The 23,921-nt window shown below is 41.2% G+C and overlaps 1 protein-coding gene and 1 long non-coding RNA gene across 22 annotated transcripts in view; one reads left to right on the forward strand and one right to left on the reverse strand.

Annotated features, from left to right (window-relative positions):
• Positions 1-21,768, reverse strand: part of LOC123569127 (uncharacterized) — a 43,189-nt gene extending 21,421 nt beyond the window's left edge. Inside the window, exon 1 of the long non-coding RNA XR_012424697.1 lies at positions 21,498-21,768. This is a non-coding gene — a long non-coding RNA (uncharacterized lncRNA). The remainder of the gene's footprint in view (positions 1-21,497) is intronic.
• Positions 1-23,921, forward strand: part of NFIB (nuclear factor I B) — a 452,087-nt gene that overhangs the window by 194,443 nt on the left and 233,723 nt on the right. For 8 of the 21 annotated variants that reach the window (XM_005581711.4, XM_065530511.1, XM_045373251.2 and 5 more), the window contains exon 1: positions 16,460-16,898. The exons of the other annotated variants lie outside the window; for them this stretch is intronic. In XM_005581711.4, the coding sequence (XP_005581768.1) occupies positions 16,881-16,898 (18 nt within the window). In that variant the 5' untranslated portion in view covers positions 16,460-16,880. Of the gene's footprint in view, positions 1-16,459; positions 16,899-23,921 lie in introns of those variants that run through there. 21 annotated transcript variants of the gene reach the window in all.

The raw sequence follows: 23,921 nt of genomic DNA on the forward strand, positions 1-23,921 counted from the left end.
ACATGGTTGGTGATGGTAGATGGAAAACTTTTGCAAATGTTCAGAAAGAAAGGAAAGAAGGGAGGGGGATCCAAGGGGGAGAAAGGAGGGGCAGGAGAAAGGAGGAGAGGGAGATGGATAGATAGATGGATGGATGAAGGAAAAAAGTAATAACATAAAGGGAAAGAAACAAGAATGAGGGAAGGAGGGAAGAAAGGAAGGAAGAAATAAAGAAAAGAAGAGAAAACCCTGATGTATTACTGTGTGTCTACCACAGGTCACATGGTAGCCAAGGTGATGAGCTAGATATATTTCACATGTTTTCTGGTTTAATCTTTGCTGATCTACTTCCCACAATGACTCTCTGCAGTATTCATTATTAGCTTTCACTTCTATAGATAAAATAAAGGGAAGCTCAGAGGTTAGGTACACTGGCTATGAACACACAGCTGATAGGTTGCCTAGAGTTCAAACTCTAGTTGTTCTACTCCCAAGCTCATTTCCTTTCCAACCACAAATACATATTTTCTTTTCTTTTCTCTTCTTTTTATTTATTTGTATTTATTTGTATGTATCCAGGCTGGAGTGCAGTCTCGGCTCACTGCAACCTCCGCCTCCCGGGTTCATGCCATTCTCCTGCCTCAGCCTCCCAAGTAGCTGGGACTACAGGCACCCGCCACCATGCCCAGCTAACTTTTTGTATTTTTAGTAGAGACAGGGTTTCACCATGTTAGCCAGGATGGTCTCGATCTCCTGACCTCGTGATCCACCTGCCTTGGCCTCCCAAAGTGCTGGGATTACAGGTGTGAGTCACCACACCCCGCTACATATTTTCTTTTCTTTCAATTTAGCCCTGCCTGGGTTAATAGCAACATACAGCTACACATAGAGAGCCAGAAGGTAGAAATATTAAGAAGAAAATCAACACTGAGGAACAGAGGGACAAAGGGAAAGTGGCCAGTACATGCATTTACTGCCCAGTCTAATGTAATTGAATTATTTATAATTACATTTTGAAATTACAAAAAATAGAATTTACAAACAAGAAAGGTTTCAAGACAATGGAGCCCATAATAATATGGATATGACCTTGAGGGAATTTGGCAGACCTTGAGGGAATTTGGCATCAGTGTCTGAAACAAAAGTAAACTGAAAAGAAAAACAGTTGAATGTATAAAAGCCAAGACTCTTCTTGGGAAATGTGGAGCCTGAGGCCAGATGGATGCCAAAGGTCTTCAAAATGACATCAAAGGAGCTTTAGGAAGTTGGAAACGTGTGGCCTGGGCATGTGTCTCCCGCCACACCAGTGGGGCTCCAAATGCCAATTCAGGGCTAGAAAATGAGAACTGAAATTTTAAAGTGAGGAGATGTGCACTTCTGAGTATACACATAAAATGTCTAATTCAAAGGATATAGAGTAAACACCAGTGCAATAATGACCCCAAGTCAAGAAATACAACATTGCCAGGTCCCCACCCCATCACCTCTCTCTCCTGAAAGGTAACCATGATTATTTTTCTAACCATCATTTCCTTGCTTTTACTTTTTTATTTTGATTTCAGCACTTCTGTATGCCTGTTTTTGAACTTTATATAAATAAAATCATACTGTATGTATCCTTTTATGACTTGCTTCTTTCTTTCAACCATGTGTTGTATATAAATAAATACAATGCATTTATCCATTATACGGTTGAGGGAACTTTTGGTTGTTTCTCCTCTGGAGCATTTATGAACAATTCTACTGAGAACTTCTTGTATATGTTACCTTCTGCACATGTGCACGAGTCTCCCTAGGGTAGGGGCCAGAAAACTATCACCCACAAGCCAAACAGAACCTGTTTACTGCTCTTGTATGGGTTGAGAGCTACTAATGGTTTTTACATTCTTAAATGGTTGAAAGAACAAAAACAAAGAATAATAATATCCCATGACATGTAAAAATTATATGAAATTCAAATTTCAGTATCCATAAATAAAGTTTTATGGAAACACAGCCAGGCTCATTGTTTATATATTGTCTGTGGCTCCTTTTGTGTAACATTGGCAGAGTTGAGTAGTTGCGACAGACACTGTATGACCTTCAAAATCTAAAATCTGGGCATTATGGCTACATAATGCCCAGTTTAAACTGAAAAATTCAGCAGCACCTCTTCCTTAAATAAAAAGGGAAAAAGGCAAAAAAAAAAAAAAGAAAAAAAAATCAAGTGTTTCAATGTAGTGACTGCAGAGCATTAAACCAAGCACAGGAGCTTTCTAAGCACAGGCTCTGGGCCACTGTGCAGGTCCACGCCCATGAAGCTGGTCCTGCTTAAAATATCTAGTCCTTTACAGAAAAGGCTTATGGACCCCAGCTTCAGAGCATATCTTTAGAAGTGAAATTATAAGCATCTTAGAAAAAGTGAGTTGCTACATGCAAAACACCCAGCAATGCCTGGTTACTTGTAAGCATTACCATAAATAGGTGGCTCTCTTCCTTCCCACTTTCCACCTGGGTTTCCCCAGGCCCATGAGGTCAGTCTGTAGAGTCTTTTTCCAAAAAGGTCAGTTGCTCAGCTTGTAGTCAGTTACCATAATAGCTGATGACAATTTGGTTAAATACCACCACAATCCCACTCCCTTCAGGGCTCATACATTTATAAAAACATATCTTTGAATAAAAATGACTTTTAGGCCCAAGGGAATGAAGGAATTAAAATCCACAGGTGCAAATTGCAGCTCCATGTTGTAACATGGTCTGAGCAGATTCAAGGTTTCTTGGAGAAAACTTAAGAACAAGACAAAATACCAGAAGAGTTCATCCAAAGATAATATTGAAAGCACAAATCTGGAGAACTAACACTACCTGATCTCAAGACTTATTATAACGACACAATAATAACTAAGACAGTGTGGAATTGACATCGATAAAGACAAATAGATCAATGAAACAGAATAGAAAAACAGAATAGACCCATATGTATGTGGACAACTGACTTTGGACAAAGGTATGAAATCAATTCAGTAGGGAAAAAAAGTCTTTTCAATAGATGGTGTTGGAACAATTAAATATCCATATAAAAATAATGAATTGTGATTCATACCTTGCACTAAACACAAAGTTTAACTGAAAATGGATTATAGATCTCAATATAAAACATAAAACTATAAAAATTCCAAAAGAAAACAGAGGGAAAAATCTTTCATGATGTTGGATTAAGCAAAATGTCTTAGATATGAAACCAAAAGCTCAATCCACAATTTTGACTTCATCGAACTTTTAAAATTCTGCTCTTCTCAAGAACCTGTTAAAAGACTGAAAAGCAAAACTACAGTGTGGGAGAAAACATTGTAAATCAAACATCTAATAAAGGCTTTGTATTCACAGTATACGAAAAACGTAGAAATTCAGTAAGAAAACAAACAACCCAATTTTCTAAATGGGCAAAAACTTTGAATACATATTTTATCAGAGAAGAAATGGCAAGTAAGCACATAAAAAGACATTCAACACTATTAGTTATTAAGGAGACAAATACTACAGTGATAATGGGATACAGTATATACTTACTAGAATGGCTAAAAATAAAAGGGCTTGATCATACTAAGTGCTGGTGAGGATGTGGAGGAATGGGAGCTCTCATACATTGCTGGTGGAATTGTGAAGTGATACAGCCACTTTTGGAAAATTGTGTTGACATTACCTGCCATATGCCCATACGTTCCATTGCTAGGTATTTACCCAAAAGAATTGAAAGTATATGTCCATAAAAAGACTTGTACATGAACGTTCACAGCAGCTTTATTTGTAATAGCCCCAAATTGGAAACAACCTAATTGCCCATCAACAGGTGACAGATAAATTGTGTTATACAATACAATGGAGTACTACTCAGTAATAAAAAGAAATGAACTATTGTTACAACAACATGGATGAGTATCAAAATAATTATGCTGAAAGAAAGAAGCCAGATGAAAAAGAGTACATACTGTTGATTCTATTTACATAAAATTTTATAAAATACAAATTAAGCTATAATGATAGAAAGCAGATCAGTGGTTGCAGGGGAGGGAGAGGACAGAGGGATCACCAAGAGGCATATAAAAAATTTTGGAGGTAATAGAAATGTTGCCTATCTTGATGGTGGTAATGGTTTCATGGGTGTATATGGATGTCAAAACTTATCAATTAGTATACTTTAAATATGTGCAGTTTATTGTATGGCAGTTACACCTCAATAAGCATGTTTTAAAAAAATATATTGCAACATTAAAAGAGTGGAACTGTAAGCCTCAAAGTAGGAAGAGAAATCTGCAACAGATATAAACTGGCAAAGGGCTTATATGTAGAATATACAAAGAACTCCTACAAATCAACAAGAAAAAGATAGAAGAGTGTAAATAAAAATGGGAAAAATATTTGAACAGACATTTCAAAGAGGATATCTGAATGGTTAATAAGCAGATGAAAAGGAGCTCAGCCTCATCAGTCATTTGAAAAATGCAAATTAAAACACATGAAAATATTACTACATGTTGGAAGTAAAAACAACAGTCTTGATGAAGATGTGAAACAATTAAAACCGATATACTTCTGGTGGGAATATAAATTACTACATCCACTTTGGAAATTCATTTGGCATTGTCTACCAAAATTTATCGCAGGCATACTTTATAACCCAGAAATTCTACTCATAGTCTTATACCCCAAAATAATGTATATGTATGTATAACAGAAAACATGTAGACAGTGTTCATATCTCCATTATTTATATTGGCCTCAAACTGGAAACAACCCAAGGTTTGCTGGATATAGAATAAACTGTGTTGTATGCATACAATAGAGTTCCATACTGCAATGCAGAAAAAACAAAACAAAACACTGTTACCTGCAACAGCAGAGAGGAATGTCACATGAAAGGCTGAACAAAATAATTCAGACAACACAGTAAATATTGTATGCTTTTTCTTACATAAAGTTCAAAACAAGGCAATACAAGTTTGTATTGTTAGAAATCAGTACAGTGGTTGTCTTTGGGAAGAATATTAGGGCCGGTAATTTGCTGAGATTGGGAGATGGTTTCTGTATTGCCAATAATTTTTCATTTCTTAATATGGATGGTGGTGACATGGAAAATACATTTAGCTGTACACTCATAATGTATACTTTCCTAGATACACATTATATAGAAGGTTGTTCTTTTCGGTGTTATATAATATTCAATGGTATGACCATACGACAATTTCTTTTTTTAAGCACAAGAAGAGAGACAAGGCAATCACTTGGGTCTTATTCTTTAGGGATCCAAAGACTTAGGCCAAGGCTGCTGAAGTGACTCTTTTCTCTTCAGTGACTAAGTCTTGATCAGGCTTTAGTGTGGAGTAGTTGAGCTTTAAAGGTGCCCACGATATGCCTCCCCATTAGGGAGCTGTAGGGCCTAGAATGAGCCCTAAGGAAAGGAGGAGAGATTTTAAGGGTGGGTACAAGCCACTCTATTGAGTAGGAGGATGAGGAAAGATGGGTGAAGAAAAAGTCTGCATATAATTCACGGCTAAGAGCTAAGACTCTAGAACCACATTTCCTAGGTTCAAATCCTACCTCTGATACTTGCAAGCTATTGACCTTGGGTGATTTATTTATTCTCTATGCACACAAGTCTTCTCATCTGTAAAACAGAGACAAGATGACACCTGTAATATAGAATTATTAGGAGGATCAAATGAGTTAATGTGCTTCATAAGTGTTGTGAAAGTGAACATAAGCCAGCTTGAAAGGGCATACATCTCTCAAAGTATTCAGGTTTGCAGGGTGCTGCCAAGAAGAGACCAAGGTGGTTCTAGAGCAGCTGCCAAAGCTCTACAATAGCGTTCCTTGGAGGCTGCTCCATCCCCTCTCCTCTGTAGATACCCCTGAATACCCCTGATTGACTCTAGGCTACAGAAAAGTTTGCACACTCCTCATTTCCTTCTTTTGATAAAAGCCTTCCTGCAAGGCTTCTAGAATTATCAGACCACCCTTCCAACCTCATTGAACAGACTGGCAAGTTCATGGCCTCAGAACAGCAGCACACAAGCTCTATGTTTCTGTTAGCTATCGCCTCATTTTCCCCTCCCACTCCCCATCCGTCTCTCTCCTCCACACTAGAATATCACTGGTTTTGTTCATACTCTATCTCCTGGGCACAGCAGGCATCCCTTTGTTGTCTGATTAAGTGGCAACATCTTCTTCAATAGATGACTGACACTCTTTGTGTTGGTGGGTTCTGATATGTACTCAATTCTTAGCATTTGGGCAGCATTATTCAATGCCTGTTACCAAAGCACCTTTTGGACACTGCTCCTGTCCTCACTGCTCCCGTCTCACCTTGAGCACAGGGCATGGCATAGGGGAGGTGCTCCATAAATATTTATGAAGGTGCAGTTGCTTGAGATGCTGTTAAATTTCTTACCTTTCTACGAAGAACCTAAAAGTAACCTTGAGATAAAACTGTCCCCCAGAAACTTCAAACTGTAAAACAGTCTACTTTAAATCCATCTCTCTTGGCATCAGGGAGCTAGGGAGATTTCTGTGTGTGTGTGTGTCTGTATGTGGTTTTTTTTTTTTTTTTTTTTTTTTTTTTTGATGGAGTCTCGCTCTTTTGCCCAGTCTGGAGTGCAGTGGTGCAAACTCCACTCACTGCAACCTCTGCCTTCCAGGTTCAAGTGATTCTCCTGCTTCAGCCTCCCGAGTAGCTGGGACTACAGGCGCCCGCCACCACGCCCAGCTAGTTTGTATTTTTAGTAGAGACAGGGTTTCACCATGTTGACCAGGCTGGTCTCTAATTCCAGACTTCAAGTGACCCACCCACCTCGTTTCCCAGAGTGCTGGGATTACAGGCATGAGCCACTGCGCCCGCGCCTGGCTTCCTCTTGGTTTTTAAACTATAATTGCAAATAAATGCTATCACAGGCCTAGCGGCACTCAGAGAGGCTTGCAGTCATATCTATTCTTATTTATCATCTCTCACCCTATTTGAAGAACAAGGACAGAGAAAAGTAATAATCTGATAGATTCAGAAAATATTTATTGAGAAAGGACTATGTTTCAGAAACGGTCCTACATATTTTGACAAATGAAAAATTTTGATCCCCAAACAACCACACTGAAGCAGGCATGATTTTCGAAGGTAGGGGAACCGTGGTTAAGAATCATTACCTGCCTTGTCCAGAGTCACATAGCCTTCTGGTGGCTAAGTCAGGATTTGAACCCAAAAAGTCAATGCCTCCAGGTCCAAGTTGAAAGCCTATATTCCATTACTTTCAGAACATACTGGAGAATGAATATAACCTTTTTACATTGTCGTGCCTCGTTTTCAACCCAAACTGGTTTACCCAGCTTGATAAGTTCTTTAATCCCCACAGGGTATTGAATGAATCCTGGCTATATCCAAAACTTAAATCCACATTCAAAGGAGGAAGATCTACCCCATTGATAATATTTAAAAGAATGTGCCTGGGGTTTTAAAGGCAATTTCAAAAGAAGAGTGATAAAAATGCTTTGAGGCATAGTGGAAAGCCTCCAAGGCAAGTCCTGTGACTGGGCCCCACTCATTTAGTAGTTTCATGTCCTTGCTGCATAAACTATTAAGCTATGGCCACGGGCTTGGGAATTAGAATGACCTGGATCATGAACAATCTGACCTTCAATTGGTTACTCAGTCTTTCCGAACCTCCAGTTCCTCATCTTTAAAAGAGCTTAGATGACATACAGTACTGAGCACAGAGCGGAAGCATAGTGAGACCTCAGTAAATGGTATCACTTGCCTTGATATTACTTTTAATCTAAAGTTGGGAGAAACCATTGCCCCAGGGAGGTCTTGCTTAATTAAGGTGCTGCCATTGGCCTAAATTGGTCACAGAAGAGAAGATCCAGCTTGTAGGTAGTCACTTAAAATGCCCTCCAAAAAGCTTGCATATCTAGACCTCGGGGAAACTCAGTACAGAGGGGCTGGACTCCTATGTATGAAGTAGATAGCCTGAGCTGCCGAATTAACAGGGTGCTTTCATTAGAATGAGGGCCATTAAGATCACATCTATGAATGAGCCTGGAGACTGACTGCATATGGACCTCTTCTTCACCCACCAAGAGAGTAACTGTAGACTCAACGTGTACATAATGTACGAGCTTCTCAATTATTCACTGTGTTGACTTTGTGGCGCTCTATGTACATCCTTAGGTCTATCTCCATTTGGGAGCAAAACCTAGAGAGTGGGTGTTCTGTCTAAAAAAACAAAGCACTGCAAGTACAAACTACACAGGATGCTTATGATGATAAAATGGCAGTGATTGTCACCAAATCCCATTTTCTAGGCAAATTTCTAAGAATTGTACAACAGACGTGGATCATCATAGACGGTATACATTTGTTATTTTCATAGAATGGATTTATTAAAACATAGTTAAAAACTATTCCTTTAAAACAACTTTTTGCAAAACTTTTCAAAGTCTTAACATCATTTTTAAAAACAGTTCTTGGTTGCATCATGTGTTCTCATTTAGTGATCGGAAAATATGGTCTCTGTACAGAGATGGAATCTTTATATTTTTTAGGATGATGGTTATCTACTAGGGTATTAGCACATGATCACATTTCTTTGAGGTATGTCAGATAAGAATATTATAAAGTATTTAACTTTTTAGTTAGGTACTTCCTTTATCAATTAGAGCAGATTTGATGTTATCCCCATAAAGTGATCATCCTCCCTCACTTGCATTCTGTTACTGTTTTTTGTTTTAATTTTGTTTTGTTTCTTGTTTGTTTCGTTTTTTGAGACAGAGACTTGCTCTGTCGCCCAGGCTGGAGCACAGTGGTGCGATCTCGGCTTATTTCAACCTCCACCTCCCGGGTTCGAGTGATTCTCCTGCCTCAGCTTCCCGAGTAGCTGGGACTACAGGCCCATGCCACGACCCATGCCCAGCTAATTTTTTGTATTTTTAGTAGAGACGGGGTTTTACCATGTTAGCCAGGATGGTCTTGATCTCCTGACCTTGTGATCCACCCACTTTGGCCTCCCAAAGTGCTGGGATTACAGGCATGAGCCACTGCGCCCGGCCTGTTACTGGGTAATAAGAGAAAGACGGCTGGGAGCAGTGGCTCATGCCTAAAATCCCAGCACTTTGGGAGGCCGAGGCAGGCAGATCACGAGGTCAGGAGTTCGAGACTAGCCTGGCCAATATGGTGAAACTCCGTCTCTACTAAAAATACAAAAATTGGCCAGGCATGGTGGTGCGCACTTGTAGTCCCAGCTACTCGGGGGGTTGAGGCAGAAGAATTGCTTGAACCCGGGACGCAGAGGTTACAGTGAGCCGAGATAGCGCCATTGCACTCCAGCCTCCATCTCAAAAAAAAAAAAAAAAAGAAGAAAAAGAAAAGAAAAGAAAAAGAGAAAGACCAGGAGTCACTGTGAGTGGGCCCAGGATTTGCAGGGGGGTCAGGCGTTTGGCATGCGGACATCAAATGTTAATTATGACCTGGAGCATAAAAGGTGATGAGTGGCTATCCTAGGACATTTCAGTCTATTAAGGAGCTTGTGGTCACAGTAGTTATGGTGACGCTGTGCATATTGGCACACAGAAGCCCCTTCCCCACATGCTCTGAAAAAAACATTAATACAAAGAGAGCTTGTTTGGAGTCAGGAGGTGTCTTTTAGGATGCTGGCATTGCAACTAACTAGCTTAGCAGTCATAAGTAAGTCACTTTACCTCTCTGAACTTTGTTTTTCATCTGTAAGAAGAGCATTTGATCTAGATCAACAACTGTACACTTAGGGGTATAGAAAGCAAGTCAGAAATCTAAGTGAGGAAAGCAGGCCAGTATGATACAAGAAGGGGCAAAAGGGGACTGTAGAGACCAAGCCCCAGCTGAAGGGGGCAGTTGCTACTCCACTCCAAACTATTGGTGTTATGTGCGCAACACTCGCCCAAAAAGTCTCACCTTCCACTTGTTCAAAAAAAGCAAAACATCTAGATTTTTCAACAAAATATACCAAATTTTAAATGTTAACAGTCAATATCAACATTACAAATTTAGGAGGGAAAAAACAAAAGATGGTTCCACTTTTGTTTCTTAATCTCTTATCTGCAGGTCTCAAAAGTCTCTTTTAGTTTTAACAACTTTACAATTCTGTGACCATTTGTCACTAATTTCACAATTTTGTGACCATTCACTAATATCGACAATGCAAATAGAAAATTAAGTGGAAAAATTTTAAAATGAAATTATATTCATTTAAAGATTATAACTATGCAATCATATATATATATATAACATATAAGCAGATAGGAGATCAAAATATATGCACATGAAACAAATTTTTTAGGTGATGGGACTGTGGGTGGATATCTTTTTTATCTTGCTAATTGTTCATTTAAAGTACCTCTACTATTGTTCACATAACCAAAAAAAATTAGAGATAATGGTAAAAAAATATATATATGTATGTTGAGGGCAGCTCAGGGCTCCATGCTATGGCTCATGCCTATAATCCTAGCACTTTGGGAGACCGAGACAGGAAGATCACTTGAGCCCAGGAGTTTGAAACCAGACTAGGCAACAGGGTGACATCCCATCTCTACAAAAAAATATAAAAAATTAGCCAGGCATGGTGGTGCACACCTGTGGTCCCAGTTACTCAGGAGGCTGAGGTGGGAGGATCCCTTGGGTCTGGAGGTCAAGGATATAGTGAGCCCTGATAGCACCACCGTACTCCAGGCTGGGTGACAGAGCAAGACCTTATCACAAAAGAAAAAAAAGGTGGGGAGCAATTCAGATGGTGCCAGATATGAAGAGAAAAAGGGAGAGGTAGTGACATTAGGTGTGTTCTCGAAACTTGTATTTCTATTCTGACCTCTGTATTTGCTTGTCAATCATCCTGAATAAAAAGTTGGTAAAAGAAGGCAGTACTGGTTGCATGCTAGGTAAATTCTATGTGCCTGAATTTTTCCATCTACCACTGCTCCTTTCTCTCTTCTTCTGTTTACAAAATATTTCTCACATCAAGAATCATAATGGCATCAAAATTTTCCCAACTTTGTTAGTTTGGCTTTTGAATATATTATAGGAGGGTTTTGTTTGGTTTCTTTTGTTTTAGTGGATGAAGTGGGACGGGAAGGGCAGCTGACTTATCATCCTTAATTACATTTTTCTTTGGTTTCTGTATTAACACTATTTTCATTCTATAAGCCCACATCAGCTGCCTGCACAGTGAGCAGAAAACCACAGGTTGTTATTTAGTGTTTATTTGAAGGTTTTCAAAACACCCCATGGGAAGGCTACTCTTTTCTAAACAAATTTGGAGGAAAATATTAGCACAAAGGAGAAGGCCTTCATATCATGAATGCAGAGATCCTCAAAAACCTATCTATACTTTATGGCAGCACCCAGCCCAAGGTCCAGACCCATGCTAAGCATGCAATGTGTGTTTGTAGTAGGAATGAATTCCTCCTCTACTCCCTGGGCTGCACCTACAATTTCTTACTTATGGAATGCAGACACAAAATATAGTTATTGATCTTCTTTAAGTAACAGGCAACTTGAAATGACATCAACATGTTCTAGATATGCCAACAGGAATCTGTGACACTGGGGACATTTGGCCACAGGATTTGAATCCAGGGGAATTAACATTGACTTTCTTTTGAACGTGGACCCACTGAGCAAAAGGCAGGATGGTCTTTTGCCAGGACTATACTGAAGGATCAGTAGACTGTCTAGCGCTTTCGTGCATCCTGTTGCCTCACTAATTTCTGGATTGCCAGATGCCTCTGTTTTTTGAAAATGGTTAAAAAAATACCTTAGTAATTCTGTTGTTTCAGAAACCTTACATATGGCATAAAATATCCTGAAGATTTTTTCAGAAAACACTTGCTTTTTTATGTTCAATTTAATCATTATAGCTGAAACTGATTCCAATTTATTGTTTTCTTTTTAAGGGCATTTTGATGGTTGAAATTCTAAAGTTACACAAAAGTGTGAGTAAGCAAGATAGGAAGATTAATTGCTCATAGTATTTTTATAAGTCTTAAAAACATAAGTAGGCTAAGAAATGGTTGATACTTCAAATTCAGAATTCATAACAATTGCAATAAACATTATTTTTTGAAGCTAGAAGGCATCCTGGATTTACCACTGTTGAATCAGAGAGCAGATTTTTCACACATTGAGTCATAACTGCAGGCTTTTTTTTTTTTTTTTTTTTTTCCTGTAAACCACTTTAACCTGCTCTTGAAAACCTCTGGTTGGTGCATGGAATAAGTCTGAGTCTGTCTCTATTTAGCCTGTGAAATTTAACAAGGCCATAGCCTGGGGTTGGTAAGGCTATGAGCCATACCACCATCTCAGGTTTTTGATGACACCACAAACCACTTGAGATTTATTATGTTAGCAGATGTCATCAGATCTGTGTGTGCACAGGTGCAGCATGTAGTTAGTGAAAGAAGGAACACTGCATGTGTATATTTATTTTTGTACCCATACTCTCAATGGTTAGAAAATGACCCAGTGTGTCTGTCCTGGGCAGTGTGGTGTTTCAACTCCACTGCAGTAATTTCTTGAAGTCTTTTCCACAAACATAATTCTTTATGATGGGCGACTATGTCTTGTAGGAATTATATTGCATTTGTTTTTACCATCAATATCTAAATAAGAAGCATAAGGATTTACAGTGAAAGACTGTTACAACCAATGAAAAATACAAATTATTACCATGATTTGTTATTTATGCCTGGGTTTTCCTCTTATAGGACAATACACTAGACATGCACTCTCCTCTCCTTAATGAAAGTAGTGCAGGGACAGCTCTCATCTATTGAAATCTGACAAAACATCAACATTTGGCACTTTATAAATGTCCTAATTTAAGCTTCCCTGTTTTTATATAATTAGAAAATATTTAAAACTATTGGAGGCAATAAGAAATATGAATCTTTCCAAATTTATGTTAAAAAATACAATATTCATTTTTAAATTCTAAAAATAGTTATCCAATTGTTTTAAAAGAAGTGTTTATATGTTCATATTCAAAAATATGTATTTTTTAAATTCTAAAAATATTATTTTTCAATATCATCCAATTGTTTTAAAAGATAGTATATGTTTTATTTAGTATTACATCCTAAATATGCCACTATCTTTATTACATACATTAAATTTCTACAAATTCTGGTATAATAATGGATTAAATATAAAAATCTAATAAATCAGTGTGTACCCTTTAATAATATAAAAATCATAGAAATTAAAACACACTTTCTATATTTTTGAGAAATAGAAAAGTAAGACAAAATAAACACCTTTGGGGTAATGACTGAAAATTACTGGTTTAGATGGGGTAGAAGAATTACTTCAATTATGATATAAAGCATTGTAATAATGCAGGCCTTTTAGAAATAATTATATAGTGATTATTCTCAAAGATAAATACACACAGATGTTGCTAGTACATTTTTAAAATTCTTAATTTGAAGAAAACATACAGAAACTGCATTACCAGTTAATTGGCTTTAGGAAGAACCAGAAAAATCTTAAGTGCAAGTGTACTTGTGAGGCTTCTGGTAAGTTCCATGGAATGAATTGTGCCTGCAACTTAAGGCAGAAAAAAATGACATTTAAAAACATTGGAATCACTTCAGTGCCAGAGGCCCAAAATGCTTAACTAGTGTTGGACAGTGCTTATTTAAAAAAAATGAATAATCAGTTATAATTTATAACAAAAGATTAATATAAAAAAATACTGGACCTTAATTATATTCTTAGAAATGCTTTCGACCAAGATAATTTTCATTTAAAAAGGAGCATCTATTTTAAAACACTTCTCATTTTTTGCATATTTATTTACATTGCAAAATATGAAAACCAGAAAATCAGGCGACGTAGATGAAAAGACCATAACTATTTACCAATTAAAAAATTCAGAAGCAACAACACGTTGAGGTGACTAAAAATTAGCAAGACCAATTTCTATAAGACATGCTTGAAAATCAGTCTCCTTATTTTATAAACCTTAGGTATCATCTAATGATGATAGGTGTACATATTTGACCAACAGAAGAATTATGGATATAGGAATAAGTATTATTATAAGCTTCGCATGTCAAAAGAAACGAACGACATGCAAATAAAAAAAGATAATCTATGAAAGCCTGAACATGACACACAATGGTACATTTTATGACTAAATAATATGCTTAGATAGAAATTCTCTGACAGGTGACACAAACTCTAGATTCCTCCAAGTCATCATGAGAATGGAATACTTTTTCTTTCCCTGTTCCTTTTCCTATTTTGTGTCTCAAAATATTTCCTAAACAAATCTAGATTCTCTCCATAATGTCCTTTCCCCTTTGCATGAAATGATGTTGGGATGGATTGGTAATTCTGCTGCGGACTTCAAATAATAACAGAGAAGACTCTCTGTTGCACACTTACATAAAAGTTTTAGTATTTACTTATTTCTATATCCATCATTCTTCGGTTGGTCAAGTGTTATCCTCTCACTCTACATTTTTTATTTAGCTGCATTGAATCTTTATATTTTATATTTGTTTCCTCAGTACTAAATGTGATTTACTTGACCATGAAACTACTATTTGGAAATCCTAGAATGAAAACATCTGTTTCGTCACCCACTTGACCTGAGTGGGGACACTGAGTTATAGATATACTAGCTGAGTGGTTAAAATAACTTGGAGCAAGATAGATATTAAAAATTAATTTTCCTTCGGAAGTTACAGCTGAGTATAGAGATAGATACATGTGTGTATCCCTTCCCTCCCAGTCCATTCATTCCCCTTTTCCAAGCTGTATAGCTACATAGATATATACTGTGCTAATTTTTTTGGAGGGGAAATTGGGAACTGTTAAACTTGCAGTTAAACAAATTATTTTAAAGTTGGGCATTTTCTAAGGTCTAATTGGGCAATCTCATTTTTAGTTTTGCACTTATTATCACTGAAAATAGCTATGTATATTATTCATACACAGGCAAACATACGCATGATGTGTGTATATATATAAGGGGAAAAATACTTTTTTTTGTAATGAGGCCATGTCTTTTTTAAAAAATACTGTGTCGCAGGAGGTATGAACCTGAACTATGTTGTTTAAGTTCTCTAAGACTTTGAGGGTAAACATAATTGGGATTAAAATACTGACGTGCTCACATTTAGTAGAGAGATAAGAATAATTCATCGGTAGCTATTCTAGTCTCACTGGTAATCACATAATTCAACAGGGTTTTTAGAGAATATCTGAAGCTATTGTAGTCTGTTGTGCAATTACATAATTAGTCAGGATCACTGTAATAAAGTCTTTTCTAAATGTATGTGGGTTACTACTAAGTAAATGTTAGGGCTAGTGTTATATTTTTACTTTTAATACTTGCATAACAACTTCAACTGTTAAATATTATTTCCCCACTTAACTACAGATACTTAACATGAAGAGAATTGGATTACTCAAAAACTAAGAAAAAAAAATCCCCTCACATATATTTGTTTCCAAAATGCTGATCAAAACTGCTTTCTTTATGAACATTAACGCACTATCCAACCTCCTCTAGAGTGTTTACTTCTGGGAACTCCGGGGTTGTGTATCTCTTTGGTGTTGGTTGTTTCACCCACTTCTAAATTACTGATCTATTTTTTTGATATTCGCGTGACTACCTATAAGTCAAAGTGCGCTCTTTTTGGCCTTTTTGCTTTAATGATAACGCTGCACAGCCAGGAATATTTCGGGAGTCCTCTTACACGGAAACAAAAGTGGCCTGGAGAAGTTAAAGCCAGCAACGTGGCGGGAAGTGAGGAAGTAACAGCAATTCCTTACTCTTTATCATTATTGTTGTTTTAGAGTCTTTGCGCGGCGTTTTCGGCCGGGTTCCCGCTCCAGAAGGCCCGCGAGGGGCCCCACGCCCGCGGCGCGCCGCAGACACACAGTCCGGGAGCACAAAGGCGCCGGGAGCCCGGGCAGGAGCCCCCGAGACGGTCACGCCCTCGCCGCTCTCCGGCCCCACGCGGCCGCACAAAGACCAGACCCCCACGACCACCCACGCACCCCCCCACGCTCGCGAGGGGCGCCGCGCGGCGCAGGCCGCCACACCCACTCGGGCCCGCTCCCGCCTCCCCGGCCCCGGGCGGCCTGATGAATATGCATCGCCGCGCGCCCGCCCCCGGCTCCTCCTTTCGGTTTCCTTCCCGCCGCCAGGCGGAAGCGAAGAGCCGCGCTTCCCGCGCGCCCAGGCCGGCCGGGGTGGGGTGGGGCGGGGCGGGGCGGGGCGGGCCGCGAGCCGGAGAAAGAGAAAGCCAGAGAGGCGACTGCAGGAGGAGCGCGGGCCGGGCACGGAAGGGTGCGCTGCTGGGTGGCGGTTCCGGGGCAGCCCCGCCGCGGGCCAGGCCAATCCGAGGGCGGGGAAGGGGCGATCGCGCGACCCCGGGGCCGTGCCGGCTGCGTCTGACCGGCGCAGCCTCCACTCCTGGAGCAGCCTTGCTAAAACAACAATAAAACCCACCAAACACACACACACATGCACACACGCACACGCGGGCGGACACACACACACCATCCTGGACGGCGTTCAAGTCAACCACGAGAAACAGCCTTCTGCAAGGGAGAGGAAAGAAAGCTGGAAATCCAGACAGACCGAAGGGCTGCCTGCTTTTAAACTTGACTTTGACCGCCTTTTCTTCTCGGGTCAAGAATTGTGGCAGTGCAGAAATTACAATTAAAAAATATATAAGACTACTCCCGGATTTGCTTTTTTTTTTTTTTTTTTAAACTAAACAAAAAGCGACACCAAAACAACCCCTGAGAAAATCCACAAATCTGTACCTGAGACACGTCAAGTCAGCGGCCCAGGGTTCTGTTACAGACTCAAGATCTCTTTTATTTAATGCAATACAGTGCGATGGTATGTGGCTTTGAAATGATGGGTTTTGTTTGCTTCTTTTATTCGTTCCTTGCACCCCCTCCTACCCCTGGCACAGTTTTTCTTTTCCTGTTTGTGGATTGCAAAGTGGCTGTTTTACCCCTTTCCTAAATGTCATTTCTGCTTTACAGGTTGTGAGCTATAGTGCTGCATTTGCAGAACTAATTTGCAAATATGTATTCTTACTATTTAGCGTTGGCAACTTTAGTACATGTGACACACTCTTATGGTGGAAATCAGTGAGTAACATTGTGAGTCCAAACGGTGCAGAATCTAGCATTTTTTTTCTGCTTTAACTCTCTACTTTATCCCCCTCTCCCCTCAGTGGTGGAAAAACATTACTGTTCAAATGGTACTTTAGTTCTACCTTGTAGGCCATTCTCTCCTCTTGAAGCATTCTTTTCTCCATTTTAATTCACAGATATTCTCATTTAAAAATACATTTTTAAGTGAAAGAAGTACTATTTAACTCTGATTGGTGTGTTGGAATGTTTAAAATCAGTATTCATTCTAAAGTTTAGTCCTAATTCCCATCCCTCATCCCTGAATTTGTGGCATCGTATTGTTAGCCTTTCTTCCGCACCCCCCACCAACTTTTTACAACAGATTATGATGGATTTCTTTCCACTCCTGTTAATACTTCCCCCTGCAACCCCGCTATTTTTGCTGCAGATTTTTTTCCTCTGCCTAAGTCTGTGTGTGTCTCTATCTCTCGTTCCCCGTGTCCTCTTTTCGCCAATACGTCTGGGACACATTTTAATGCACAATATCCCATCCATTAAGTTGTGGTTGAATGTGAAGTGTGTGAGGACTTGGCAGCTTTCAGGTTGAAGGGGGCGGGGAAGCCAGTTTCGACTTTGACACAAGATGCTGAAGTGGCGTGATCAGAATTATTATTAGGGCTGTGAACATGGCCATCTTCTGCTCGGGTTGGAAGAACTGCCATTGAACTTGAGACGGGACAGACAAGATCTCCAAGTATTCTCCCCCCCCCCCCCCGCCCCCAGTACAGTAGCTGGCAGGGAAAAGGCGCCAAAATACACAAGATTAACTCTGACTTTCTTTGAATGGATCTTATAGCACCATCCTTGTAACTTTAACTTCCAATAGGTGGGAAAAAGTTAACTTTTGATCCCACACTTGAACAGACATTTAAATCAGCCCTAAAATGGAATAAGTCCAGAAAGTAACATACGCATGCTTATGTGGTTAGAAAAGAATGCACGTGTAAATAAGCAGAGTGTATGTGTGTATATGACTGAGGAGTTCAAGATTTAATCAAAATCAGAATTAGTGTGACTTTCCAGTGCATTTACGATATGAAGAAAAGCATTGTGAGTCAAAGAAACTGACCTTTAAGCATCCTAAGTAAAAACTGCAAAGAGTTTGTGAAACACAAAACGCTGTGGTTTCCAGTTTTACATTTGAGGTTTGATGTTTTCATTTAATGGTATGAGAGATGGAGAAAGCTCTAGCGCTGAAAAGTCCCTATTAAATCATATGTGGGCAAAGGTCAAGCACTCCAACTCACTGATGCAATATACTACAGATTCCTGCCTAAGTGATGAGGAACACAGGAAAAAGTGCTTGGGTAACAAAATTATTAGAACGGTAATTATCATCGGTGGTTGGGACTGCATTCTTGTGCACTGGGAAAACGTTTTTACTGGCCCTGATGAATTTTAAAGCCAAGTATTGTTGAAAGCTATTTTAATAGGAAATTGATTAGCTGAGTGTTCCATATAATAAATGGTGACAGTTTCATTGTTTGAGGTCCAAAATAAATTTTTATTCTTTAGCAGACATAGGCATCCATTTAATTTTAATATGGTCAGACTGAACAGCAGCATAATTTTGAGTGAATGTGATGTCACGAACATCTGTAACTTTGTTTTTGGAGTTTTTGACATTACACAATTTGATATTACCGCTTTGAGATTCATTGGCTTGTATAGTTAAAATTTCAGATACATTCAGAGATAAAGTTTACTGAACATATATTTTGTTTAGGCCCAATTGTTTGTATTTTTTCGTTGTAATTATGTAATTGTTTCTTAAATTTTAATTTGAAAATTAAAATGCACAATTCTGTTGTTATGCATTGTTTTGATTTTGAAATTCTGTTGTTTATGCATTGTTATGCAGTTTCTAAAGAAGAAATGAGAGAAAGGGGTGCAGAAAGTTTGAGTTGTTCTGCTATGCACTTTTTATACTTAATACAGAATGTAAAGACTACTTAGCCATTTTGGACAGAGCTTTCTATACCTGTCTTAAAAACCCATCTGTTTTCCTGTGTTACAAGGCATGTGTATATGGGTAATAGAAGCCAGTTTACATGTAGAAATAAAATGATCATATAGTTTTACTTTATAGGTCAGCTGTTTTGAAAAAGAGCAGTAACTGCAACTCTCAATATCAGCAGACAAGAGACATTGTGTGAGAGAGTATATGGAACCTTTGTTAACATTGTGGATGAAGCGAGGCAACTATTACCTCTATTTTCAAAGTTTAAAATACATCGTGCAAAAGTTACAGGGCAACTGCTGACTCTGTAATCTGTAGAGCAAATGTCTTCCAATGTTGGGAATCTCTGTTGATGAACTGGCCTCATCTCTGTTGAGAAGTGAAAACCAGCTAACCTTAATGGAGGAATCTGGCCCAGGTGGTGTTGAGATCAGAACTGTATTATAACTTGTAAATATGCTAGAAATATAGACACACTTAGTGGGACACTTTTTTTTTTAAAAAACAGTGGAGTAGAGGCATTTCAGAAGTGATATTATTAACAACGTCATTTTTCTCATTTACTTTTGTCCTCAGGGGACACCAAACAGCTCCCAGAGGAGGAGAAAAAGGTCCAAGAATATTTATTTATTCATTTCAGTGAAAGGCAAAGGGCTAGCAATGGGGGTGGGGAACCTAACCAGTTGTGAATTCTCTGGTGGGGAAAAAATTACTTCCCTAATTTGACAGTAGTACTTTAAAGGCTGGGTATGATTTTGTTTTTTGTTTAAGAGTAGTAGACAGTAGTAGTAGTACTCAGGAGTAGTTTAAGAGCTGAGTAATTTGATTACCTGAGCTGGTAAAATTGATTTTGCAATTCTCATCAAGTACAGGCACTTTCAATACTTGTTGGTTGTTTATATCTGCATTTATGAGTGGATTTTTGCTGTTTCTCCTTGTGGATATAAATTTGGTTTTCCAGAGTACACATGTATGATTTTTATGGTTCATTTGGAAAAAGGAAAGATCCCTGGGCATGGTGCAGTAGATACTTGCAGTTTTGCAGGCCTGCTTTCTGGGGTCAGGAGGTCATCTGTCTCTTTTGTATTTAGTTTTTAAATATTGATATTGGCGATGCAGCCAGGGTGTGTGGAACTGTTGAACCTTCTTGCAAATCACATGCAAGAGCTAAAAAAAAAAGTCATTGGGTGTATTGGAAATGACAGCTTTGTTAAGCTCCAAGAAATCTTTCATTAAACTGCTCAGGATTTGCAACCTGTCGCTGCAGTTTCTTTAGGAAGGAAATGGTTAAAAGAAAAACAATATTAGATACTTTCGATGTCAAGCTCCTCTCTGGAGATCTGTAGTGAAAGGCTCAAATGTGGTAGCATTGCTTATTTCAAATATACAACTGGGTTTTGAAAAATCCAGTGAGCTGAAGCACTGGCATTCTATTTAGAAATCAATAAACTTTCTGTTAGTTAGAAAGGAAACTTTTTTTCCCCCCTTATAAGGTAGCAAGGAGATCTACTGAGGAGATCTTTAAGAATAATGAAATAACAGAGTTTCCTGTTGCTGAGAGAATCATTCACTTTACCTCCTTAGCCAGGTTTTGGGGTGAATGAAAGTGGCCTGTCACACCAGTGCTTTTAACCCTCTCAGTGTAGGAGGGAGAGATGGAGTTTAGGAGTGGTAAGTACCAAAGTTTGAGAAGTGTTTGGCCCACTTTGATACTATCAGAAGCTTTTCAGAGATATTTCCACTCTTAATACCATGACACAGACGTGCTACAAAAAAGGGAAAGTGAATACAATACATGCACTTTCTCAGTTCCTCCTTCTACCTCAGATTTAAAAGATTGAGATTTTCAAACCAAAGGTGATGGACAAGTGTTGTGCTAAGAGAAGTCAGGTGTCCCATGCAACCAAATCCACCAGCCCCTCTTTCCAAAGGATTCCCTTCCCTAGAGTTCTTTCAGGGAAGGCCTGCAATGACCTTGGCATTGGCTGGACAAGCAGCAGTGTTTTGGGGGGTGTCAGCCATTCTGCACATAGCTGCAAGGCCTGAGAAGACAGTCAAAGCCATAGAAACTGAGCACCCCCATAAACCTTCTTTTTCAGGAAGTCTCTGTTGCTCACTCTTCATTCCTTTTTGGTTTTCCTCGCCTCACCATACTCCCATCTCATTTTCTTTTTTCTGGGAGACAAATCAAAAGCAAAAACTATCAAGCATCCTCCATGGTCATCAAAGTGCAACCAGCCATAAGCACCCTTAAACGTGGGGCAATAGAAAGAGATTTGAACCCCTAAGTGATGGGCCTGGGAGGCCCCAGACATCTTCACTTCTCTGGGGACTTACCTGGGTCTGACGCTGCTTCTTCGCCCCTGGTGCTGCTGAAGCTTTTGTGGGCTCTTCTGTGTAATACTTGTCAATTTTTCCTCTTTCTTTTTTAAGCTTGTGAAAAACTTTTGGATGCAACCTAGTTTTGGTGGCAGAAGGAGATGGTTTCTGTTGGGAAGGGAAACTAATAAAGGGAGGAGGGGTGGCGATGTCGGGAGACACTTGCCCAGGGCTCAGCACTGGGCCTCTTTTTGCCAGGGGACAACGGCTGGTTCTGGGCTCTCAGGCTGAAAGGAGTGCTCTCTGGGTGCCAGGATTTCACTGGGGGTGGTGTGGTGAGGAGGGAGGGATGAAGGGAGGGAGGGAGAGAAGGAGAGATGGGCGCTCGATTTTTAAAGAGACCCCGAAATAATGGCTTCTGTGAGAGTCCAGGCATTCAAAGAGGTGTGTTCAAGGACATTAGTGCATTCCTGCCAAGGGGAATGTCTTTTATGGTAAATTAACTCCAGTTAAATTGAATATTTGTTCAAAGGGAAACTCCAGTAGTTAAAGCTGGTATTATCAGTAGAGCTTCCCCGCCTCCTCCCCTCAGAATCTGGTGAGGGTGAGAAAAGGGATGCAGTGTAATGTGCAATACAAAGTGATGCTTTCGTGCTGGTGGTTTGTGTGTATGTAAGATGAGGTTGCCTAAAATTTCTGAGATAAATGAGTATTTGCTGGATTAACCTGACAGTCACCTCATTTCTTTCATCCATAAAGACTGCCAACTTTATCCCAGCTTTTCAAAAAGAAGAAATGACCCGCACAAAGGAAACTAACGTTGTCAGAACGCTGACTCCAGGATTTGCCGGGGCAGGGGCAGGGGCGGGGACCGCAGGGAGGCCGCTCCCAGAGCGTGTGGCCGAAAGGGTTAACTCGCAGGGGTCCGCGCGATTTCCTCGACTTTACCTGTTTCCCCAGCCCCAGCAGCACCCCCTCCCCGGCCTCCCGAACTCCCCACCCCCCAGCGCCTTTCTTCTTTGGGCTCTGGGTTTTCGGGGGCTGCAGCTGGTAAACTTGGCAAGCTCGCCTCATTAAGAGCGCTCTTTGAAAACGGACTGTGTTTGAGCATTTCCCTAATGAGGACAGGACGGGGTTAAAAAGTGACCATTTCATGGTTGACTTGAACCTGCCTACTTTTCTTGATGTGTCGTTGTGAAATGCTTGATGTGGATAACTCCCGCTTGGTGAAGGAAAAAGTCACTGGTTCCTCCAGGTCCGCTGGGGGAAGGAAGAGGGGACGGTGGGCAGAAACCAGAGGGAGTGTGAGGGGCTAAAGTTGAGGGGACAAATCAAGAGCTGGGAAGCGGTGGAAAAAGGACAGGGCAATCGGGGGCGAGCCTCAAAACGCCCCAGCAGTACCCATGGAAGCGGGGCGGCCCCGCCCTGGGGATGGACCCGCGAGGACCCGGTAGCCCCAGCGCCCCCGCAGCCCCCAGCTAGGTAGACTCGGAGCCCCAGGCGCTCACTTTTTCCTCCCTCCATTGTCTGGGCGGCCTTTGCTTCCACCTCTTCCCGATCCACCCCAAGCAGAAAACCAGATTTGGGGGGGCGGTGTGTGTATGTGTGTGTGTGTAGGGGGGGGGGGGTTGCAGAAAGGGTGCAAGGCGAACCGCCTCCTTCAAAATCCCCGGAATCAAGTTCATTCACTCGGAGCCTGCACTGGCGGCGGGGTGGGGGCGGGGCAGCGCCGCGGTGGGGAGCCGGCGCGGGCGCCGAGCGGCTCCGGGCCGGCCGCCTCTGGAGGGCTGCAGCGGCACACGCACCCTGCGCGCGCGCGCGCGCGCGTCCGCCGGCCCGCCCGCCCGCCCCGCAGCCCCGGGCGCGCCGCGGCCCCGCCCCGCTTGCACCCGGGCGGGTAGGGAGACGCTTTCCGCCGGCGCCCCGGGCCCCGGGGGGTGGGGATTGGGAGCCAGCCAGCGGGACTGCAGGAGGAGGAGGAGGAGGAGAGCGAAGCCTGGCGCTGGGAGGAGGAGGAGGGAGCAGGAGGCGGCGGCGGCTCGGCCGGGTCCTCCCGCTCAGAGTGAGGCCACGTGCACGGGGCACCCCCGAAGAGGGCGGCAAACCGCGGCGAAGCGCCGCACGCCGCGACTGCCTCGGGCGCGGGCCCGTGGTGGGGAGACCCGGGACGACCCCGCACCCCCTCCCTACCCGCGAACCCGGCCTCCGGGCGGGGCCGTCGGGGGCTGGGCGCCGCGCCCCCCAGGTCCGCGCCGGCGCGCCCCAACTACTTGGGCCCAAGTTCGCTCAGGCCCCCGCCTGCTCCGCTTCCCCTTCTTCCCTGCAGCCGCAGGCTCTGCGGACTGAGCCCGCCCCGGGTGCGAGTGTCGGCGCCCCAGCCCCGGCCCGGGGGCGGCCTGGGTGTGAGGGAATTTTCCACTCGTTCCTTTCTAGGGCTCAGAC

Source organism: Macaca fascicularis, chromosome 15, assembly GCF_037993035.2.
Source record: "Macaca fascicularis isolate 582-1 chromosome 15, T2T-MFA8v1.1".
NCBI lineage: Eukaryota > Metazoa > Chordata > Mammalia > Primates > Cercopithecidae > Macaca > Macaca fascicularis.